We start from the raw sequence: 21,891 nt of genomic DNA on the forward strand, positions 1-21,891 counted from the left end.
CATTTTTTTAATACACTCTGACCTCGGACTTGCTGCTCCAGGTTGAGTATAATGTTAACGGCCTGGTGCAACGTGTCACCATTCCCAAGTTACAGCATTGAGCCCCCTGTATTCTGCCTGCTGATTGGCTATACAGATGCAGATACAGGTTGTGATTGGATGAGAGGGGCTCACTGTTCTGCTCCTATCCCATTCCTCAATGTATTAACTCACTTCACTTTCGTATTGCAGTGTCTCTGTGTTGCATGCCCTTATTCGTCAAATGTTAACATTTTTAATTTACTGATTTCATTGAAGTCCTCGAAATACCATCTCCATCTCTCTCTTTCTGTCATTTCCTTTTGCAGATGGCAGCAGTGATTTCAGCTTCCTCTCATTCAGATAATACATCTCTGACCGCTGATGTATTTAACATGAGGCACCAGCATCTAGCTCTCTCTCTGTTTCTTTATCTCTGTGTTCCTGTTTCCCATTCTCTAGACCTGGTAGAGGGTGTGTTGCTGTCTTTCCTCCTCTCCCTCTCTTTCTTGGTCTTCTTTCCTCCTCACTGACAGCCCCCAAAACCCTCATATTATCACCTGTGAATACACTCCTGGGTCCTGATCAGCAGGAGATGTAGACTGTTGGTCTGGGTTCTGTCAGATTCCATTTGGAACATTTGGTATGATGGTTATCAACCCGTAACTCAACATTTTAAATACTCAATTTGACAAAATAACCTTAAGTCGCTGTTTAGCCAATTGAAAGTCTCCCAAGAAGTGATGGAAAAACATGCTTTGGGTATATAAAAAAAAAAAAAAACATTCCCGGTTGCAAATATCATTTGTGAGGTCTTAAAAGATGCGTTAATGGACAATAGCAGTAACAGTAGTGCTCTCGTCTCAGGATTCCTCCGTGTAAAAACAAAAGGATTCTGTTACCGCGTCCTTCGCAGTCCATCCATCCGCTCTCTCTCTCGCTCTCCTGCTCCACCGCACCACTCTCCACCGGGATCATCCATCCGTGATCCTCCTCCTCGTCCCTGGAACACATTCTGTCCATCTGGACTACCACCACTTCCTGCTGCTGGCCTACTGCCCAAATATGGCACTTTGAATGATGTCACAGTCAGGCAGTCTGATCTAGGATGTGAATAGAGTAATGTGCAGGGAATGCTGTAGGGAAGTGCTGGTCTAGGATCAGGTCTAACTATGCCAGACAAAAGATGGGAACAGGCCCTGGAACAGCAATTGGCTATCTACATAAACTATCCATAAAAACTGTCAGCATTTAGGGGTAACTTAAATCCGTAAGGGCAACTTGGTGGGTAAAAGCAGCAGGTGTTGGGGTGTACCATAATGCCCCCTCCCTCCTCAGCAGCAGCTGCAGCGTGGCCTCGCCCAGCGACGACAACCTGACGGCAGAGGAGAAGGAGAAGCGTGAGCGGGAGCGCCGCTCGGCCAACAACGTCCGGGAGAGGGTGCGCGTGCGCGACATTAACGAGGCGTTCAGGGAGCTGGGCCGGATGGTGCAGGTGCACCTGCGCGGCGACAAGGCCCAGACCAAACTCATCATCCTGCAGCAGGCCTCGCAGGTCATTATGGGCCTGGAGAAGCAGGTCCGAGGTAGGCCTCCTTTTAGGAAATTATCCAGTACCCTCCACCCAGCCAACTATCACTCAACTAGCATGGCAGTGAAAGGGTTCATATTGGAGCTTGAGATCTGAGGTAGCTCCCCTTTTAGGAATAGATCTAGTACCACCCAGCCAACTAGCTCTTAATACTGGGCCTGGAGAAGCAGGTCTGAGGTAGGCCTCCCTTTAGGAAATTGTCCAGTACCAGCCCCACCCAGCCTACTAGCTCTTAATACTGAGCCTGGAGAAGCAAGTGCGAGGTATGGCTTCCCTGTAGCTCTGGAAGGATTCCTTACAAAACCCCAACCCGAAAAGAGATGGGGAAGAGGAGGGGCTTCACCTCTGCCAAACACTTAGGGACCTCACTGCTGCCGTCTGGCCGTTCCTCTGTTCTGTCCAGCTGTCTCCTCTCTTTGTTTGGTCTTTTGTTCTCCATGATTTTCCAATTATATATTTTTCTATTTTGTTTCATATCTAGAATATTGTGGCATTTACACCTTAATCATACCTTCCGTGCCTGTCACATCTCCCTGCCTTTTTGTTTTTAACATCTCTCGTTCGTAGATAAGCCTAACCTCCCAAGCCCTTCTCGGTTTACTAGAATATGTGAAACCTGATGTTTTTTGCCCCTTGCGTCCATCTTTGACTATTGTCTTGTGCTCACCATCAGTTTACCTGAACCTGTAGATCCACTTCTCCCCTGTGATTCTGTGTCTCCTCTTCCTAAAGAGCGTAACCTGAACCCCAAGGCAGCGTGTCTGAAGCGGAGGGAGGAAGAGAAGGTTTCGGGGGTGGACCCCCAGATGCAGATGGGAGGGGGGCACCCCGGGTTAGGCGGCGATGGACACAACTCTGTGAACCATATGTAACACCCAGGTAAGCTGTCATACTGTAACTGTCAATACCCTATGTATTGTTGTGGCATGTGTGAGCATAAAATGTATTTTTTTTCTGGATCAAAAGGGGGGATAGGTGGTGGGCGTGGCAGGGGACATGGAAATAAGCATGGTCGACCCGTCTGAATTTGACATGTTTAGAGGCCACACCTTTAAACATCTTGGTGGTGTAAAGACATTTGCATTCTAAGCCTATTTCCTACAAATCTACAAATTATGCCATAGCTAATGCTGTGTTCTTTTGCTCAAACATAATAACAAAATCATTACTACTACATTCATTTGAATTCTCCTGACTGTCTAGCTTTTATTTTGGTCATTGTTAGTTCTCAAAGATTATTATAAAAACAATATATAAAGGTATTGTCTACTCTATCTTTACAAGTGTACACTGAAAGTTTTTTTCCATCCCAAGAATGTATTTTAATATGCATTTAAAAAAAATCACATTGTTTTGGACTTCAGTGGATTTCAATGGCAGAAAGACGTGTAATATAACGATCCCCGTTTGTCTTCCAGCTCCTGTTGATTGTACAGCTCTTAGAAGACGTGGCCTTATTGTCTTATTATGCATCTCAGTGGGCGTCAATCCACAAAGGTGCGCTCTCGATATAGCACATATAGTGGAGAAGCGCATACACACACACACACACACAACTGACAAAGCCAGTGGCCACATTCCTGACCATGAACACCCCTATACACCAGAGTTTTGAAGAATATTTACAGTTAACATACCCTGAACTCCAAGGAGAGACTGGGCCACAGAAAGAGGAAATTTAAACTCAATGATTTTCTGCCTAATGGTCATGTTTTTGTAAGACATTTTGAGAAGTTGCTTTACATGTTGGGAGCAAAATTTGTTTGGATCAAATAGTATTTTTGGATCAATTGCTCATGTGAGCAACAGGATTTTGTGTCCTTTGGGTAGTCATCTGCCATTCCCACCTGAAAAGAAGGTCATAGTTTCATTACAAGCAAAGGTGACACCAGAATCTAACCTGTGAGTAACTATGTGCCTGATATACATGCATAACGCCAAGGCTTGGGAGAGTTAGAATTGTCGTCATCCCCACCATTTTTTCCCTCAAATGGCTGAAACACAGTACAGTTTGAGGTATCCAGCCACCCCACCAGAATGTAAAAGACTGGACAGTCATAGTGATGAAGGGACACTTATTGAATCGGCAGGCACAGTGCTGTTATATAGCACAATGATTAAAAAAAGTTTCTGCCCTCTCGTAAGGGCTGACAGGCCTGTCTGAAGGATTTGTATGGTGGGTATTTATTTGATCCAGGAATCCTACAAACCTTCCGTTTTTGTCCTCTTCATCTGTTTGTTGCTACTGCCATGGGTGGAGTGGAAGCACTCCCAGTGAGGAAGGTGTCCCCACCCACCAACACATACAGAGACCCAGGACAGGTCATGACTCGCTACTAGCTGAGAACCACTTCCGGTTCACCTACTTTTCAACAGGATCACACAGTCATCTCAAGACTTCCTCACTCTTGGGGAGATTGGACTGAAACATGCAGGAAGTGTGTGTGTGCTCTGAACCAGAGCAAGCCTCTCCCCCTCCACTGCCACTCCCTTACCCTTCTTTACCCCTCCTGTTCTGCCTCCATTTCAGCCAGGCCATGTGGATGCATGGTCAGTACCCTCTGCCCCAAACTGAGTCAACCACCTGCCTTCATTTCTTTCTCTTCATGTTTGTGGAGCAAGTGTCATCAGTTGGCAAGGCAAACCTACATGGCCATGTCATGCGTACTTAAAGATTTTATGTACGACGTAAGGAAATGTCTGTTTTTTAAGTAGACTACAGTTATTTCGACGAGTATGGAAGGAATAATGGTTGGACTTCAAGAGGGTTGATTTTTGTGGAGTGGGTCCTGAAATATCATAGCGATCTTCCCTTGAATGCGTTCAACTGCCATCTATGGACAACAATTTTTGTTCCTTAAATTACAGGAAGCATTGGGCGTTTTGAACAATTTATAAAGTCTGTAAGGATCCTCCTTTTTGTAGAAGTGATGTGTTATTTTTTTTATTTTTTATTTTGTAATATAGCTGTATGAGTTTTCTTTTGGATTGCATTTATTTTTGTTTACCTTGTTTAAATGTAAGAACTCTCATTTTAGATGCCAGGAACAAACTATCTCTTTTTCCATCCCAAACGTAGTAATCTCTTTTTTTATGATGACAAAAGCAAGAAGTGCCAGTTGCTAAGGGGTGAAAGTAGTAAACGCCAACACTCCTAATAAGGCTAGAATATCCACCAACTATTTTGGAAGTACAGGTCATTTGGAGATGGTCTGTATAAATCATTTAAACCAGTTACTACTTCATACTTACTATCAAAGGATATGTCAAAGTATTGGCAAGCTTTGTCACTCAAACATTTAAGTGCAAACTCTGATATTGTTGAAAAAGGAACAACGTATTACGTTTTTCATACCAGTTTCATTTTATGGCAATCCTTTTCAGCTTGCTAGGTTTTTGACTTTGGTATCATTCTTAGTAGTTACTCACCAGGCCTGAAAATGTCACTGTTGAAACTTCACTGTGATTGTCACTGCATGCGTGGCTTTCCAAGAGAACCTTTTACAGATATAGACGATTGACATGGGAGGGAAGTGTTTCAGTACATATAAAAAATATAAAGTAATGTTTTTGACCCTTTTCCTCTGTTTCTCAGTTAGTGATGGGCATCCCTGAACAACTGAGTCCACTTTGATTTACTGAGCCCTATTACCAGTTTCTAGAATTGAATGGATATGAGTGTTTCCAGACCTGTTATCTTCCGTATAAAACATTGATTTAGACAACACTCAGAGTACCATATCCTTCCTTAATTGTTTTTTTGTTTTTTTAAACATTCTCAACTTTGTTTTCTACTAACTAGGGCAGAGACATTTTTGTTTTGATATGAAAAATGTGAAATTGACATGTTCAGTATGTACCTATACAAGACCTGGCCAGTTGATGTTATAGAGATCAACTAAACAGTATTTTTTCCCCTGCAGAGTGATACTGAATTGCAACAGTATTTTCTCAGTTTGGCCTGTTTGTCTTTCATAATAACCATCCTCCAGATGAAAACCCTAAGCTGCCATTGGTTCTTCTGTCTCACAGAAGACACATTGTTTTGGGATTTATATATATTTAAAAAATGATCTGAAACTGAACATTGCTGATGTTATGTGTTAATTTTTGTTAATATTAAACTGCAAATGTTGAGTACAGTATCCTTAACTTCCCTTGTCAAAACGCACAACTAGTATTTTGCCAGCGGTCTCATGGTCTGCCAATCTCTGCCCCTTCAACAGACGGTCACACTGCTACAAAACCAACTGTCGCTCTTACATTGGGGACAGAATCCATTTGTCCTCAAAGTGCCTCCAGTTTCCTATTTTTATATATATATATATCTATATATATATATATATATATATATAAAGTAGATATTGAGAACTGTCATGTATATAACAGTAATGTAGCAATAAATGTGCCATTTTTAACAGAAATATACCTTTTTTTCAATGTCTGTCTTTTTGAGCTTGTATACCTAAATGAGAAAAAAAACATTGTAATAAAGGGTTGAAAACATGCTAAGATTCTTGGCTCATTTTGTGTGTATTGAAACAATTCTCCATGTACAGTCGTGGCCAAAGGTGAGAATGACCAATTAATTTTCCCAAAGTTTGCTGCTTCAGTGTCTTCAGATGTTACTATGGAATACTGAAGTATAATTACAAGCATTTCATAAGTGTTAAAGGCTTTTATTGACAATTACATGAAGTTGATGCAAAGAGTCAATATTTGCAGTGTTTACCCTTCTTTTTCAAGACCTCTGCAATCCGCCCTGGCATGCTGTCAATTAACTTCTGGGCCACATCCTGACTGATGGCAGCCCATTCTTGCATAATCAATGCTTGGAGTTTGTCAGAATTTGTAGGTTTTTGTTTGTCCACCCGCCTCTTGAGGATTGACCACAAGTTCTCAATGGGATTAAGGTCTGGAGTTTCCTGGCCATGGACCCAAATTATCGATGTTTTGTTCACCGAGCCACTTAGTTATCACTTTTGCCTTATGGCAAGGTGCTCCATCATACTGGAAAAGGCATTGTTCATCACCAAACTGTTCCTGGATGGTTGGGAGAAGTTGCTCTCGGAGGATGTGTTGGTACCATTCTTTATTCATGGCTGTGTTCTTAGGCAAAATTGTGAGTGAGCCCACTCCCTTGGCTGGGAAGCAACACCACACATGAATGGTCTCGGGATGCTTTACTGTTGGCATGACACAGGACTGATGGTAGCGCTCACCTTGTCTTCTCCGGAAAAGCTTTTTTTCCGGATGCCCCAAACAATCGGAAAGGGGATTCATCAGAGAAAATGACTTTACCCCAGTCCTCAGCAGTCTAATCCCTGTACCTTTTGCAGAATATCAGTCTGTCCCTGATGTTTTCCTGGAGAGAAGTGGCTTCTTTGCTGTCCTTCTTGACACCAGGCCATCCTCCAAAAGTCTTCGCCTCACTGTGCGTGCAGATGCACTCACACCTGCCTGCTGCCATTCCTGAGCAAGCTCTGTACTGGTGGTGCCCCGATCCCACAGCTGAATCAACTTTAGGAGACGGTCCTGGCGCTTGCTTCACAACAATTGAACCGCTCTCCTTGAAGTTCTTGATGATCCGATAAATGGTTGATTTAAGTGCAATCTTACTGGCAGCAATATCCTTGCCTGTGAAGCCCTTTTTGTGCAAAGCAATGATGATGGCACGTGTTTCCTTGCAGGTGACCATGGTTGACAGAGGAAGAACAATGATTCCAAGCACCACCCTCCTTTTGAAGCTTCCAGTCTGTTATTCGAACTCAATCAGCATGACAGAGTGATCTCCAGCCTTATCCTGGTCAACACTCACACCTGGGTTAACGAGAAAATCACTGACATGTCAGCTGGTCCTTTTGTGGCAGGGCTGAAATGCAATGGAAATGTTTTTGGGGGATTCAGTTCATTTGCATGGCAAAGAGGGACTTTGCAATTAATTGCAGTTCATCTGATCACTCTTCATAACATTCTGGAGTATATGCAAATTGCCGTCATACAAACTGAGGCCGCAGACTTTGTGAAAATTAATATTTGTGTCATTCTCAACTTTTGGCCACGACTACAGTGCATTCAAAGTATTAATACCCCTTATTCCACATTTTGTTGTTACAGACTGAATAAAATATTTGAAAAAATGATCTCCATGTAGCATGTACAGTGTGATTCCACACATTTTCCCCCTGATGTGCATGCTCATTCACTCCATGCATTTGGAAGGATTAGGCTAATGAAGGAAATATAGTGGAATCTTTCCCTGGCCGAGAACGTGCATCTTCATCAATGCAACGGCCTGGGGTGTATTCATTACGGAAACCCCTTACCGTTTAAGAACCAAATTTAGAAAAATGAGTTTCTATTGGACAAATTCAGGAGTTCACTCCGTTTTTGTTTGCTTCCGTTTTAAACGTTTTGCAACAATCTGTGTAATGAAAACACCTGTTCTATTTTAATCCTCAACTCGCCTCGTAATAGGGATCTCATCTGGCATTGTTTTATTGAAGGATTATTTATATGGATATATGTACTCCATTGCAGTCTAAAGATGGATATGAAAGAAGGCTACTGGAGTTGTTTATTCAATTTCCATCAACTATAACTATGCTAAAGCTATATTATTGAGACTCCAAAGAGAATGAAAAACTTGACTAATCCTAGACTTTAATTTATTTCCAGTCCACAGATTTTGGTGTGGGGATACTGATGGTTTGTCAGCACTGGGGGTTAGTTTAAGTAGCAGGTAAGGAGAATTATCGTGGCAGGTTAGGGGAACTGATTTTGTTGGTTAGGAGACAGATTAACTAAATTAGTTTATTTTGCTAAATTACTACAGTTGTAAATTTATCCCCGACGCAACTGCTAGATGGCGCTGTAGTCGTAGCCACAATGGTAAAAATCATCAGTCTCGACAAACATCAGTATCTTTTTTATTATTTTTATTATTAACAACAAATCAATACAGAAAGTACATGAGGGAACAAGTATATATAGATTATATATAATGGACAATCGAGCTAGGGGGTACAATATCACATTACAATTACACAAGGACCTTAAGGGATATGCATACACTTACAATTCTAACAGCTTTTTTATTAGTAGAGTATTTAACTGTCTTAAAATACAGTTCAATTTCTTTTTGTAGGGTAAGAAAATTTGTTTTTTTGTTAGTAAATTTACATTTGTGTATATGATATTTGGCCAAAAGAATAATGAAATTAATTACATTAAAATGTTTCAGCTTATTTATATCGTATGTAAAGAATCCAAGCAGTACATCTCTCCACAATAGTGTAAAATCTTCATAAATGTGTTCAATTATAAATCTACTGATGTCTTGCCACAGTTTTCTTACATGAATACAATGCCAAATACAAACATCAGTATCATAACGCCGGAAATAACCGGAAATGGCGTAGAGATCCTTTTTCGCATGGGCATGCGCTCAGAGTTTTCCCAGGTTTTCCCTTGGTGGTTAGCAACAACATCCAGCTCCAACATGCTTGGTAAATTGATCGGTCAGAAATACTTTTCCATCGCGAGAACATGGTAAGATAATGTATGTTTACTGACATCTTGCTATTGATATTTTATCAAATAAGTTTCCAATGCAATGTCTTATTCTGACTTGCCCTTGTCTGTTTTACCCTTAGCTAGCTGAGGTCATGTCCGGAAACGTTAGTTAGCTAGCATACTGGCTACTGCGTGCCTTGTATGGTAGCAAAGCTAGTTAATAAACGCAGCATTGACCCGTAGAAGGTTGCCAAGGCCGTGAGCCAGAAACGCCGACCTGACTTTGATCAATTGGAGAACTAGTTAGCTAAGTACCTCATTCTTAAACTAGCGCTAGGGGGCGGCAGGTAGCCGCCAGTATGAGCGTCGGGCCAGTAACCGCAATCCGACGTTCTGCCCTGAACAAGGCAAGTACTGTTTCCCCGGCGACGATGACGTCAATTAAGATAGCCCACGCACCTCTTTGATTCACAGGGGCTGGGTTAAATGCATAGAGTTGTGCAACTGACTAGGTATCCCCTAGCTCGATTGTAAATTACCTATTCAATTTTACCCCCAACGCAGGGTTCCAACGTTGGCGGTGTGGGGTTCAGTTGGAGGGGTGGCATTGGTACACTTCACTGACTGGCGCTTGATCTTGGATTATGTACCGTACGTCAGCGGCAAATACAAGAACGATGACTAGAGGCGTTTCTGTGGCTGAAGGTGAGTAAATGTGCACATAGCATCACAGTAAGGGTATGCTCTCTACGAAGTGGTTTACTTGACTTGTTTTTTTTAGGGGTGGACTGGCCATCTGGCATTTCGGGCAAATGCCAGATGGCCCGTCCATTTTTAGCCCAGTGGGCCTATCTGGCTTGAGTTGTTTTGGTAAAAATATAATTGTCTGGCTAATAATGGGGGCCTCAAGGGGGAAAAAATAGTCCAGTGTGAGGTCTCTAAGGAATGTGAGGGCTGATTTCTGGTCCCAGTTCACCCCTGCCTGTTTTTACAGGGTGTCTCTGCAACAGATTGTCAAACCTAGCTAGAATAGTTCTGACCAGTAGGTCACAGTCAGTATATCTCCCTATAGGTCGGAATGCTTGGCTGCCCGCGCGGGGTAGGGTGGGTATAATTTGTGGAATGTTCCAATAGGAATCTGTTCCAAAAACTTTGTAAATAACAAGGTTGCCAACAAATGACGCATACAAAGTTGTATAGCGGCAGAATAAGATACCAGGTAGGGTGTGGGCTATTTCTTTCACTCACCACGTTTATTCCGAAAAATGTCTGCCCTCACTCTGGTAGCCTATGGACAAGCATTCGATTAATGCCCCGGGTGAACCGGGTTAGCGTTGATTGCATTGGTTTTGGGACCGGGCTGCCTCTCATGTGTGAGCCAGTGATTGTGATTGATTTTGATAAGGCTTTATCTGCCTTCCCAATGAATACTAGTTTGAAAATTCCAACATCTATTTTATGGAAAAGGGATGTTTTCCTTGATGCCAACATGACTGAGCGCAGCAGATTACTGTTTGATTTGAGAAGGGCACTCCTCTCTCACTGCTTTTGCCCATTCACGTCACAGGCCATAGCCCAGGGATCTAAATCAAACTCCCTCATTGTTTCAACTGCTGATTAGCCCAATATTGGACTAAATGAGCCTAAAGTTATTCCTTAGTCCAAGGACCTTACATGTTCTGTTTAAATGGAGAATTGGCTTGAAGCCAAAACAGACAAATACTCCATCTAAATGTGAATCGAATCTCAATTGCGTTACGGTTCAAGAAACATAAATCCCTCCATATCACATCAAAATATTATCACAAATGCTAAATACACACTTACTCTTCTAACCGGTTTTAAAACCGTTGCAGCTTTCCAGTGACAACACGTTTGTGCCGTTTATCTTCCGTTTACACACTGGTGTTTGGCGACGCAGATAGCTAATTAGCACACTCGCATCTTTTTTTCCTTAAACAAGCGTTGTAACATGGAAATATGGCCATGTGGGAACCCTATAAAGGTGTGTATCAATTTGTATTCATTGTTTTTATGATTTCTATGATAAGGTCCTTATGATTCCAAAACGGTACCGCAAATGATGCATGTTAATGTTCAGACTGAGCATCGCGGCTCTTAACAAAACTCCCCCCTACAGAAGACGCCTTCGTTCAATGACTCTTATGTGTGATGTAATGGAAATGAGTCATGATCAAGGGCTAATTGCTGCTTTAGGTCCTGGCTGTTGTCTTCAATCACAACATTGCTGGCAGCGGTGTAATTGAAGCCAACTAGGGGTTTGCACATGAGCCAGCTTCTTGAGAGAAGGACAATAGTGTCGTGTCCCTACAGGATGATAACTCTGCCTTGCCCTTTGGATTTAAATGTTGAATTTTCACCATACTGCTCATTGCTGGCATCTTCAGTATGTAATAATCTCAGATCCTCAGTGTCGGATCGATTTGGAAAGTCCTTGAAAGTATTAAGTAGAGACTGTGACACCCACCCAATCTTTTTGCCTGTAGGTCAATCTGTGCTGTCAGAGACGGGCCAAGAGAGATGGAGAGAGTGTGAACAGACCATCAGGCACCATGACTCAACTCCACCCCAGGACAAAGAGAAGAGGAACACTGCTTTCACCTTTTTCAATCATTTTAAATGGACTTTTCATCCTGATTTTGAAATAACCGTGTTGTGCATTTTGTCTTTTTTGGTAATTGCTCAGCCAATGGAATGACATGGAGGAAATAGAAATGCATGTATTGAGACATTAACATTGTAATATTTATTCCCTTTTTGTTTGATTGAATTCTGTTGTCATTTTAAAGCTTAGAGTGAAATTCTACTTTTCGGGGTCAGTTAACTTAAGTGTTTCGCACTGGTTTTAACTGTTTGATTTTCCAGAGCGAGGGCTATGAAGTTAAAATCATAGTCTCTGTTTTTCCCTTTGCTTTCGGTTCACTGTATCAACCATTATCGTTTCAGTGTAGCCTGGCTACTATTGGTAGTCAGTCTGTTTCTGCTTCTAAACTGTTGGCATGACAACGATGTAGTTTAGTTCAACGCACAAACTTTTTGGTACCCGGCTTGTTTTCTTGGACCTCCTTTGTCCAACTTCTTAATGATCATGATGGTTGTTTTAATCAAATTAAGTGTACAAAATTGTCTGGTATTTTTCCCTAGCCATTTGAAATCTATCCACAATCTTGTGATGATAATGGGGAAAAACATTAATAAAACGAGTAATGTAACCTAGGTATATTCAGTGCTTTTGGGTTTATTTTTTTCTTTCACCTTTATTTAACCAGGGAGGCTAGTTGAGAACAAGTTCTCATTTGCAACTGCGACCTGGCCAAGATAAAGCATAGCAATTCGACACATACAACAACACAGAGTTACACATGGAATAAACAAAACATACAGTCAATAATACAGTATAAAAATAAGTCTATATACAATGTGAGCAAATGAGGGGAGATAAGGGAGGTAAAGGCAAAAAAAAGGCCATGGTGGCGAAGTAAATACAATATAGCAAGTAAAACACTGGAATGGTAGATTTGCAGTGGAAGAATGTGCAAAGTAGAAATAGAAATAATGGGGTGCAAAGGAGCAAAATAAATAAATACAGTAGGGGAAGAGGTAGTTGTTTGGGTTAAATTATAGATAGGCTATGTACAGGTGCAGTATTCTGTGAGCTGCTCTGACAGCTGGTGCTTAACGCTAGTGAGGGAGATAAGTGTTTCCAGCTTCAGAGATTTTTGCAGTTCGTTCCAGTCATTGGCAGCAGAGAACTGAAAGGAAAGATGACCAAAGGAGGATTTGGCTTTGGGGGTGACCAGTGAGATATACCTGCTGGAGCGCGTGCTACGAGTGGGTGCTGCTATGGTGACCAGTGAACTGAGATAAGGCCGTGCTTTAACTAGCAGAGACTTGTAGATAACCTGTAGCCAGTGGGTTTGGCGACGAGTATGAAGCGAGGGCCAACCAACAAGAGCGTACAGGTCGCAATGGTGGGTAGTGTAAGGGGCTTTGGTGACAAAACGGATGGCACTGTGATAGACTGCATCCAGTTTGTTGAGTAGAGTGTTGGAGGCTAATTTATAGATGACATCACCGAAGTCGAGGATCGGTAGGATGGTCAGTTTTATGAGGGTATGTTTGGCAGCATGAGTGAAGGATGCTTTGTTGTGATATAGGAAGCCGATTCTAGATTTAATTTTGGATTGGAGATGCTTAATGTGAGTCTGGAAGGAGAGTTTACAGTCTAACCAGACACCTAGGTATTTGTAGTTGTCCACGTATTCTAAGTCAGAGCTGTCCAGAGTAGTGATGCTGGATGGACGAGCAGGTGCGGGCAGTGATCGGTTGAATAGCATATTCAATCGCTCCCTATCCCAGTCTGCTGTCCCCACATGCTTCAAGATGGGTACCATTGTCCCTGTGCCCAAGAAGGCAAAGGTAAATGAGCTAAATGACTACCGCCCCGTAGCACTCACTTCTGTCATCATGAAGTGCTTTGAGAGACTAGTCAAGGATCATATCACTTCCACCTTACCGGCCACCCTAGACCCACTTCAGTTTGCATACCGCCCCATTCAGTCCACAGACGATGCAATCGCCATCACACTGCACACTGCCCTGTCCCATCTGGACAAGAGGAATACCTATGTAAGAATGCTGTTCATTGACTACAGCTAAGAATTCAACACCATTATACCCTCCAAGCTCATCAAGCTGGAGGCCCTGGGTCTCCACCCCGCCCAGTGCAATTTGCTCCTGGACTTTCTGACGGGCCGCCCCCAGGTGGTGAAGGTAGGAAAGAACGTCTCCACTTCGCTGACCCTCAATACTGGGGCCCCACAAGGGTGCGTTCTCAGCCCCCTCCTGTCCTCCCTGTTCACCCACGACTGCGTGGCCATGCACGCCTCCAACTCAATCAAGTTTGCAGACGACACAACAGTAGCGGGCTTGATTACCAACAACGACGAGACAGCCTACAGGGAGGAGGTGAGGGCACTCGGAGTGTGGTGTCAGGAAAACAACCTCTCGTTCAACCTGCCGTTTCCAGCTACAATAGTCATTTACAATATTAGCAATGTCTACACTGTATTTCTGATCAATTTGATGTTATTTTAATTGGACAAAAAATGTGCTTTTCTTTCAAAAACAAGGACATTTCTAAGTGACCCCAAACTTTTGAACTAGTCAATCTACAGATTTCACATGACTAGGTAATAGAGATAAGCATCTGTTAGTAACAGATACCTTCAAAAAAATGGGCCTCACATTAATCCTCAGGGTCTCATCACGGTATTTATGTGCATTCAAATTGCCATCGATAAAATGCAATTGTGTTAGTTGTCCATAGCTTATGCCTGCTAATACCATAAACCCACTGCCACCATGGGGCACTCTGTTCACAACGTTGACATCAGCAAACCGCTCGCCCACACAATGCCATACACGTGTCTGCGGTTGTGAGGCCGGTTGGACGTACTGACAAATTCTCTAAAACGACGTAGAGAAATGAATGTACAATTCTCTGGTAACAGCTCTGGTGGACATTCCTGCAGTCCGCATTCCAATTTCACACTCCATCAAAACTTGAGACATTTGTGGCATTGTGTGACAGAACTGCATATTTTAGAATGGCCTTTTATTGTCCCCAGCACATGGTGCAACTGTGCAATGATCATGTTGTTTAATCAGCTTCTTGATATGCCACACCTGTCCATGTGGATGGATTATCTTGGCAAAGGAGAAATGCTCACTAACAGGGATGTAAACACATTTTAGAGAATATTTTTTTTGAGTATGGAACATTTCTGGTATCTTTTTTTTTCATCTCATGAAACATGGGACCAACACTTTATATGTGGCGTTCATATTTTTGTTCAGTATTTTTATACTGTAGAGATCAGTGGTGTAGTGGAGGGTAAATGCAGTTTACACACCTTTTGATGAAAAATGACGAGACGGCGATCAGAGTTTACCACTACATCACTTGTAGAGATCATGTTTTAAGATAGTGAGGTTTCTAGCTGAGGATAGCTGAAGGCACCAGAGTTAGAACCTCTCACTTTGACAGAAATTCACACACATACAAAGTCTAATTGTAGTTTTGTCAGTGTTAGACTGTGGTAATGTTTTCAACTTTGAACGGCCATTCAATAAACTTTATTACTGCTAAAGAGATACTTTGGGATTTTGTCAATGCAGCACTTTATCTCCTTCCCCAGAGTCAGATGAACTCGTGGATACCATTTTTATGTCTGTGTCCAGTATGAATGAAATTAGCAGTGGTGGAAAAAGTACCCTATTGTCATACTTGAGTAAAAGTAAAGATACCTTAATAGAAAATGACTTAAAAGTTGCCCTGTGCAATACTGCATGAGTAAAAGTCCAAAAGTATTTGGTTTTGAATATACTTAAGTATCAGAAGTACATGTAATTGCTCAAATATACCTAAATATCAAGGGTAGAAGTATAAATAATTTAAAATTCCTTATATTAAGCAAACCATAGGGCACCATTTTTTTTTACGGATAGCCAGGGGCACACCAACACTCAGACATTAATTTACAAACGAAGCATGTGTTTAGTGAGTCCACCAGATCAGAGGCAGTAGGGATGACGAGGGATGTTCTCTTGATAAGTGACCAACTTTACTGTCCAGCTAAGCATTCAAAATGTAAGGAATCATTTTGGGTGTCAAAGAAAGTGTATGGAGGAGAAAGTACATACTTTCCTTTAGGAATGTAGAGAAGTAAAAGTTGTCAAAATAAAAATAGTAAAGTACAGATACCCCCCCCCAAAAAAATACTTAAGTAGCACTTCGAAGTATTTTTACTTATGTTTTTACACCACTGGAAATTAGAGGTATTTTCGCAAGCCAATGCTAACTAACGTTAGCGCACTGGCTGGAAGTGGAAGTCTGTCGGTATCTGCAAGCGTGCAATAAGATTTTGAGGTGTTTGACAAGAGTAAATGTTTACTAGTGCTGTTTCATCGCGGTACAAAATCCTAAATGCTCATTCTGATAAACATTGTTACACCATGTGCCATCCACAGAATGTCAAATTCCTATAATATCTAAAGCATTATTTTAAAAGGAGACATCGGAATTCCGGAAATCTCACTGATATAAACAGTCTGGCACCATTGCGCAAAATAAACTATGATTGAGCTATGCGTGGGACGGTGCAGGAACTGACCAATGGCAGGTATCAATGGACCGACCAAATGGCAGTCACTAATGGGCGTTTGCTGATATCAATGAGTTTCTTGATAATCAATAACTGATCAATAACATGCACAAAGGGGCGTGTCCTGATTTTAAAAAACGCCCCGAATTGCGGTCTGCAATTACACCATGTTGGAGAGCACAGCTGAACAGAAAGAAAACCCACAACAATAATTTCTAGACTCATTTTTCTATCCTATGCAGATTCCCTAATCGACAAATATCCAGCAATCATAACCTGCAACAAGCATAGAGAGAAAAAGGTAGGTTTGAACGAATTGCTCAAAATAGTATTGAGAAGGATAAGTAGTAAGCATAAAGACGGTATGTTAGACGTTATCGAAGTCTGCAGGAAAAGCTTTATAGCTCTCATTAGGGAAAGCGTGTATGTATGTATGTATGTCTGGCTGGCTGGCATTATTGTTCCTCGATGGAGTAGCCTGGTAGGTAGCTGGCCACTAAAGTAAGAAATCGTCCTCTTACTAGCTAAAACTGTAACAAAAAAGTTAAAAGACCGCCGTCTCCAGATTGCATAAAAAAGGCATTGATTTGCTAACGTTAGTTTACTAGCCATCGTTTGTTAACAAACTAACATCAGCACTCCCGTAGCAGGTGATCACACATGTATTTGTTAATTAGCAGGTAGGTGTCGGTCACGAGTCTATTGGGTGCGTTTAACATTCGAGACTGACAAACAAATCACCATGTGTCATAACTACTCTCTTATTTGTAGATTAGTTAGTCACATTTACCCATGATACATCGCGCGTTTGATGCTCTTAAACGGTCAATGTTTACATCGGTGTTAATTGATTCACATGTGGACTTTCTAGCTAATACAGTATTATGAGGGTTATACCGTGCTGTTGGTTAGCTAGGACAGCTAGCTGACTTTCATGGTTTACTGGTGGGTATTTTTGCAGGCTGAGGCTCTCTGATAACAAAAATGTACTTGATTGTAGTCATTTAGTGACTTACAGTGCATTCATTATAAGATAGCTAGGTGGGACAACCACATCAGTCATAGTAAGTACATTTCTCCTCAATAAAGTAGCTATCAGCGAAGAGCTAGTAAGGGAGGGGAAAAGTCAAGTGTAAGTTCTTTCACGAAAGCCCTTTTTTTTTCTCACTTCAAGGCTCTTTAAAAAAAAATCTAACTCATATCAAGTTTTAATATGCATTAATGATAGTTTCCTGAACTGTAATAACAATTATTCAAGTTTCTGAACAGTCTTTGTAAAAATAACTTCTTTTTTTTCATGGTTAACTACGTTAGTAAGTTTTAAAAGACAGGCTGTGTGGTGAGGGTGCTTATTTATATTCATGAGCTCGCTTTGACTGACAGCTCTTTGAAACGCCTATGTCAAGCAACTTGTTGCAGTAAAACCATCTCAAGCTAATTTGGTGAAAGAGAAATCAACTCAAACAACATTGAAATTTCATCTGATATAAAAAAAAAATTACCTTTATTTAACTAGGCAAGTCCGTTAAGAACAAATTCTTATTTACAATGACGGCCTAGGAACAGTGGGTTCGCTGCCTTGTTCAGGGGCAGAATGACCGATTTTTACCTTGTCTCTCGGGGATTCGATCTAGCAACCTTTCGGTTACTGGCCCAACGCTGTAACCACTAGGTTACCTGCCGCTTCAAGATATCTTTAAATAAATAAAAATATATATATACACAGCTCCAGTTTGGAATGTCTCTTGTGATGCGGTTCACAGCACATGGGACTGGGCGACCCATGAGGAGGCTCACAATTGTCCAGGTTAGGGGAGGGCTGCCCTCAGGTTATTGCCTCAATTGGCTGGCCGGGATGTCCTTGTCCCATGGCGCTCTAGCGACTCCTGTGGTGGGCCGGGCGCATGCACGCTGACACTGTCGCCTCCTCCTCCGACATGGGTGCGGCTGTGTGTCAAGAAGCAGTGCTGTTGTGTTTCGGAGGACGCATTGCTCTCGACCTTCGCCTCTCCCGAGTCTGTAAGGGAGTTGCACCGATGGGACAAGTCTATCTACCAATTAGGGAGAAAGTATTTTTTTAAGTAAATAAAGCAACAATCATTTTTCATACTTTGGTCATCATACTTTGATCTGGCTTCCTTAAAATTTCAAATTTCATGAAAAAACATGATTTTGACTGTTCATGACCTTTTAATCAAAATAAAACAGTTATTTTGTCCTCAGTGCCCTCATTAAAGTTGTAACTGCAGGTTGCTGATAAGCTGCCCTCGGGTTATCACCTCAATTTAATGCAAATGTTTTTTTTGTTTTTTTGCTGTCCTGTCTTACTGCCTCATTTAGTGACCCTGGAAAGAGATTCCTGAGCAAGCCCCAGCTAGCTCGTTACCTGGGCAACACCACGGAGGTGCAAGCCATTGAACCCTGTGCAGGAAGGATGCTCATGAATAAGCTTCAAAGGAACCGGCACAAGCATCGCTATGACGACAACAACCATCAGATCAAGGTGAGAGAGGGTTTTGTAGACCAGGATCATGTGTAATCTGTTTGACCTTTGAACAATGATCCCTGACCTGTTTCTGTCTGTTTTGAAGGTTAAGCCGGACCTGAACACGACCTTACCAGTCAGACAGACAGCATCTATCTTTAAACAGCCTGTCACCAAGGTGACCAATCACCCTAGCAACAAAGTGAAGACAGACCCCCACAAGCTGTCGACCAATCAAGACAGGTGAGTCCAGTGATGCTCGGCTCTTATTGGTTGTGATATAATGATACTGTTATGTTATTGCTGCCATATGGTAGGGAGATGAAGTCATCTACTCTGGCCTAGCCCTCAAAGCTTATTATTGGGATGAGTCACTCAATTTAACAAGCTTAATCAAAGCTTGTTAAATCATTCCTGTAATGTGCTAAACATTTTGAGATGTTCTGAGTGGCAATGATTTCAATTTATTTATCACATTAAGTGATGCACGCGGAGTCCGATGTCTAGTTGTTCTTTACACACTGTTGGTCCTCAGCTGTTTTGGGAGAGGAAGCTGAGTGGTCTGAGTGTGTTTGACATTGCAGAAGAGCTGGTGAAGACCATGGACCTTCCCAGGGGCCTACAGGGTAGGTACTGACCTTCCCAGGGGCCTACATGTTGAGTACACACAGCAGCGAATACTTGAGTTTCAATATACATATAAACGCACACAAAATTGTTGGGTTTTATCTGACCCTGTGTATGTCCCCGTCCCCAGGTGTTGGGCCTGTGTGTTCAGACAAGACCTTGCTCTCTGCAATCTCCAGCGCCCTGCACACCAGCCCCACCCCTGTCACTGGTCAGCTGACCGCAGCCGTGGCGAAGAACCCTGGGGTATGGCTCAACACCGCCCAGCCGCTCTGCAAGGCCTTCATGGTTACCGATGATGACGTCCGGTAGAGTACACATATAAACCCTGTGGTAGGGCACAACAACACCCAGCTACTGTGGGGCCTTGTCGTTAACCCTGCCAAGAGGACTGTCATCAATCATTGCTCCCTAACCCCTCTCCCACTATGTGGTGTATGTAGGAAGCAGGAGGACCTGGTCCACAGTGTGAGGAGGAGGCTGGAGGAAGCTCTGATGGCGGACATGTTGGTTCACATAGAGGACCCCACCAATGAGGCAGACGCTCTGAAGAAGGAGCAAACCGAGCAGGAGGACAAGGAGGGCGTATAGCCAAGGTACAGCAGAGCAGTATAATATAGAAATTAAATAGATGGATTGAGGTTACTTTGTCTTTTAGAATGTTGTGTTCTGTGGGTTTGTTCATAATACTTTACGTAGGGAGAGAACGGGTAAAGTCCAGAATTAAAACATTAACATAATTCTGTGACAATACCAGTAGTAACATGCTATAGACAAACGTATTGATTTACTTGTGATCGTTTCTCTCCTACGGGGTTGGTGAATACTACAGAGGGCTGCCTGGAACACTGTATTCTACCCATACATGTACAGGATATTCACCAGGATCTGACTAGCATCGGTCAACATGAAGGATCCTCTCTCCCACTGGGATCTCCACACGTCTTTCTGTCTGGAAGTCGGCCAACTACAATTGAATCCATATGTATTTTCGACCAATTTAAATTGATTTTAGATGGGGGGGAGGGGGAATTAAGACCTTAGACAAGGCTTTGCAGTTCAAAGTTTAAATTCTCTTATTTTTACCCTCAATAATTGTCTGGAATGTGGACAAGTATGTATGTATGGTGCTTTAGACAACTTAGTCTTACCTTTTGTGAATACTCTTAGCAAGTTAAAGGTCGAAACAGAGTTAACGTTTGTGTGCTTGAGAGAGAGAGTGAGAGAAGGGGGGGAAGTGTGTGTGTGTTTTTGAGAGGGAAGAACAGTGTGTTTGTGGGGCACCACTCAGTCCATTCCATTTGAAAGGTTCCATCTAGCTCTGTCTTGTGTTGCCCTGGTTCCACTGTCATTTGTGGAGAATTAGAGGGGTGCGGATTGGGCAAGGGACCACATACTGTAAGATAAATTGGAGGCTCAAAATGGACTTAGCAAAAGACTACCTGTTGCATCAGGAATCAGTCATAGATAAACGTGCATCATATGACCTGATATATCCTATAGGTCTTGTTATCCTTATCTTGTTTGGTGTTCTTCAAACAATGTAGTCTGGATAGTCGTGAAGAGCAGTGACCTGCACAGAGGTTGCATTGACTCGCATGGCTCACATGTTCCAATAAGTTCAAAATGGTGCTAATCTTTGTAGATGTATTTTTGCTTTCATGTTACATTGAACTGTCAATAGATGTGAAGGCTGACATAGACTGCTCCATTACTCTGAGATAGTTGCCTATTTGGGATAAAAAAAAAAAATGTTATGTACTTTGTGTCAAGTCACAATTATGCCGTAGTTATTTAACTGATTTTTTTTTTCAGGTTTTAAATGCTATTAAATGTTTACCTTAACCTGTTCTTGATTTGAGGTATGAATGCGAAGATCATTCACTGTCATATGAAGACGTCTGAAAGTAGGAACCCCCCCCATGAATTGTAATTGTTCAAATTATGCTTTGTAGTAAAATAAAATGTTTTTCCTCAGAGGGATTTGTTACCATTGCCTGTTTTAGAAATTGTAAGTCAAACATCAAGCAATTTTTTTTTTTTCTATAACAAAAATAAATGCAGTCTATTGTCATCTGTGTTCTTTTAGATGCTTGCTATGTGAGATCAGCAGACGGAGAAGACTCCTCACCAGACTTGTCTGGTTTGGTAGGCTACGTAGTGATTCTGTAGGTAGGTCAATGTGAGCATCAGAAGTTGAAGCTTGAGTTTGCATAGCAATCAATAATGGATAATTAATGTATTATTCTAGAGACTACATGGAATCTGGCATCTATTATTCAGTTATTGTCCCATTTGGTCAACCTCAAGGGGTTGACAAGCACCCACACAATAACGGGGACATTGCTTTCGCTCTAGACCTTCAGACACAGTTGGTGATCTTGAACTGCTACCCTTGACAAAAATGTTGAGGTTGATAGGTTATTTTGTCCCCATTTTCCCAATAACTCACTCTACCCAACCTGTAA

General features: G+C 42.0%; 2 protein-coding genes and 1 pseudogene across 5 annotated transcripts in view; all 3 read left to right on the forward strand.

Moving 5' to 3' along the window:
- Window positions 1–6,115, forward strand: part of LOC139550320 (transcription factor E2-alpha-like) — a 42,061-nt gene extending 35,946 nt beyond the window's left edge. For 2 of the 4 annotated variants that reach the window (XM_071361149.1, XM_071361147.1), the window contains 3 exons: window positions 1,360–1,604; window positions 2,342–2,488; window positions 3,028–6,115. In XM_071361149.1, coding sequence (XP_071217250.1) covers window positions 1,360–1,604; window positions 2,342–2,481 — 385 coding nt within the window. In that variant the 3' untranslated portion in view covers window positions 2,482–2,488; window positions 3,028–6,115. Of the gene's footprint in view, window positions 1–1,356; window positions 1,605–2,341; window positions 2,489–3,027 lie in introns of all 4 variants that reach the window. The other 2 variants (XM_071361146.1, XM_071361148.1) reach the window with 2 other exon arrangements.
- A 2,847-nt stretch (window positions 6,116–8,962) lies between these two features.
- uqcr11 (ubiquinol-cytochrome c reductase, complex III subunit XI) lies at window positions 8,963–12,365 on the forward strand. The gene is made up of 3 exons (XM_071361150.1): window positions 8,963–9,160; window positions 9,689–9,829; window positions 11,632–12,365. Exons 1-2 carry the CDS (start codon window positions 8,967–8,969, stop codon window positions 9,807–9,809), a joined length of 315 nt encoding a protein of 104 aa, XP_071217251.1. The 5' UTR covers window positions 8,963–8,966; the 3' UTR covers window positions 9,810–9,829; window positions 11,632–12,365.
- A 4,762-nt stretch (window positions 12,366–17,127) lies between these two features.
- On the forward strand, window positions 17,128–21,402 carry LOC139550322 (methyl-CpG-binding domain protein 3-like; annotated as a pseudogene).
- Window positions 21,403–21,891: the final 489 nt, after the last annotated feature.

This window comes from Salvelinus alpinus, chromosome 23 (assembly GCF_045679555.1).
Source record: "Salvelinus alpinus chromosome 23, SLU_Salpinus.1, whole genome shotgun sequence".
NCBI classification, from domain to species: Eukaryota; Metazoa; Chordata; class Actinopteri; order Salmoniformes; family Salmonidae; genus Salvelinus; species Salvelinus alpinus.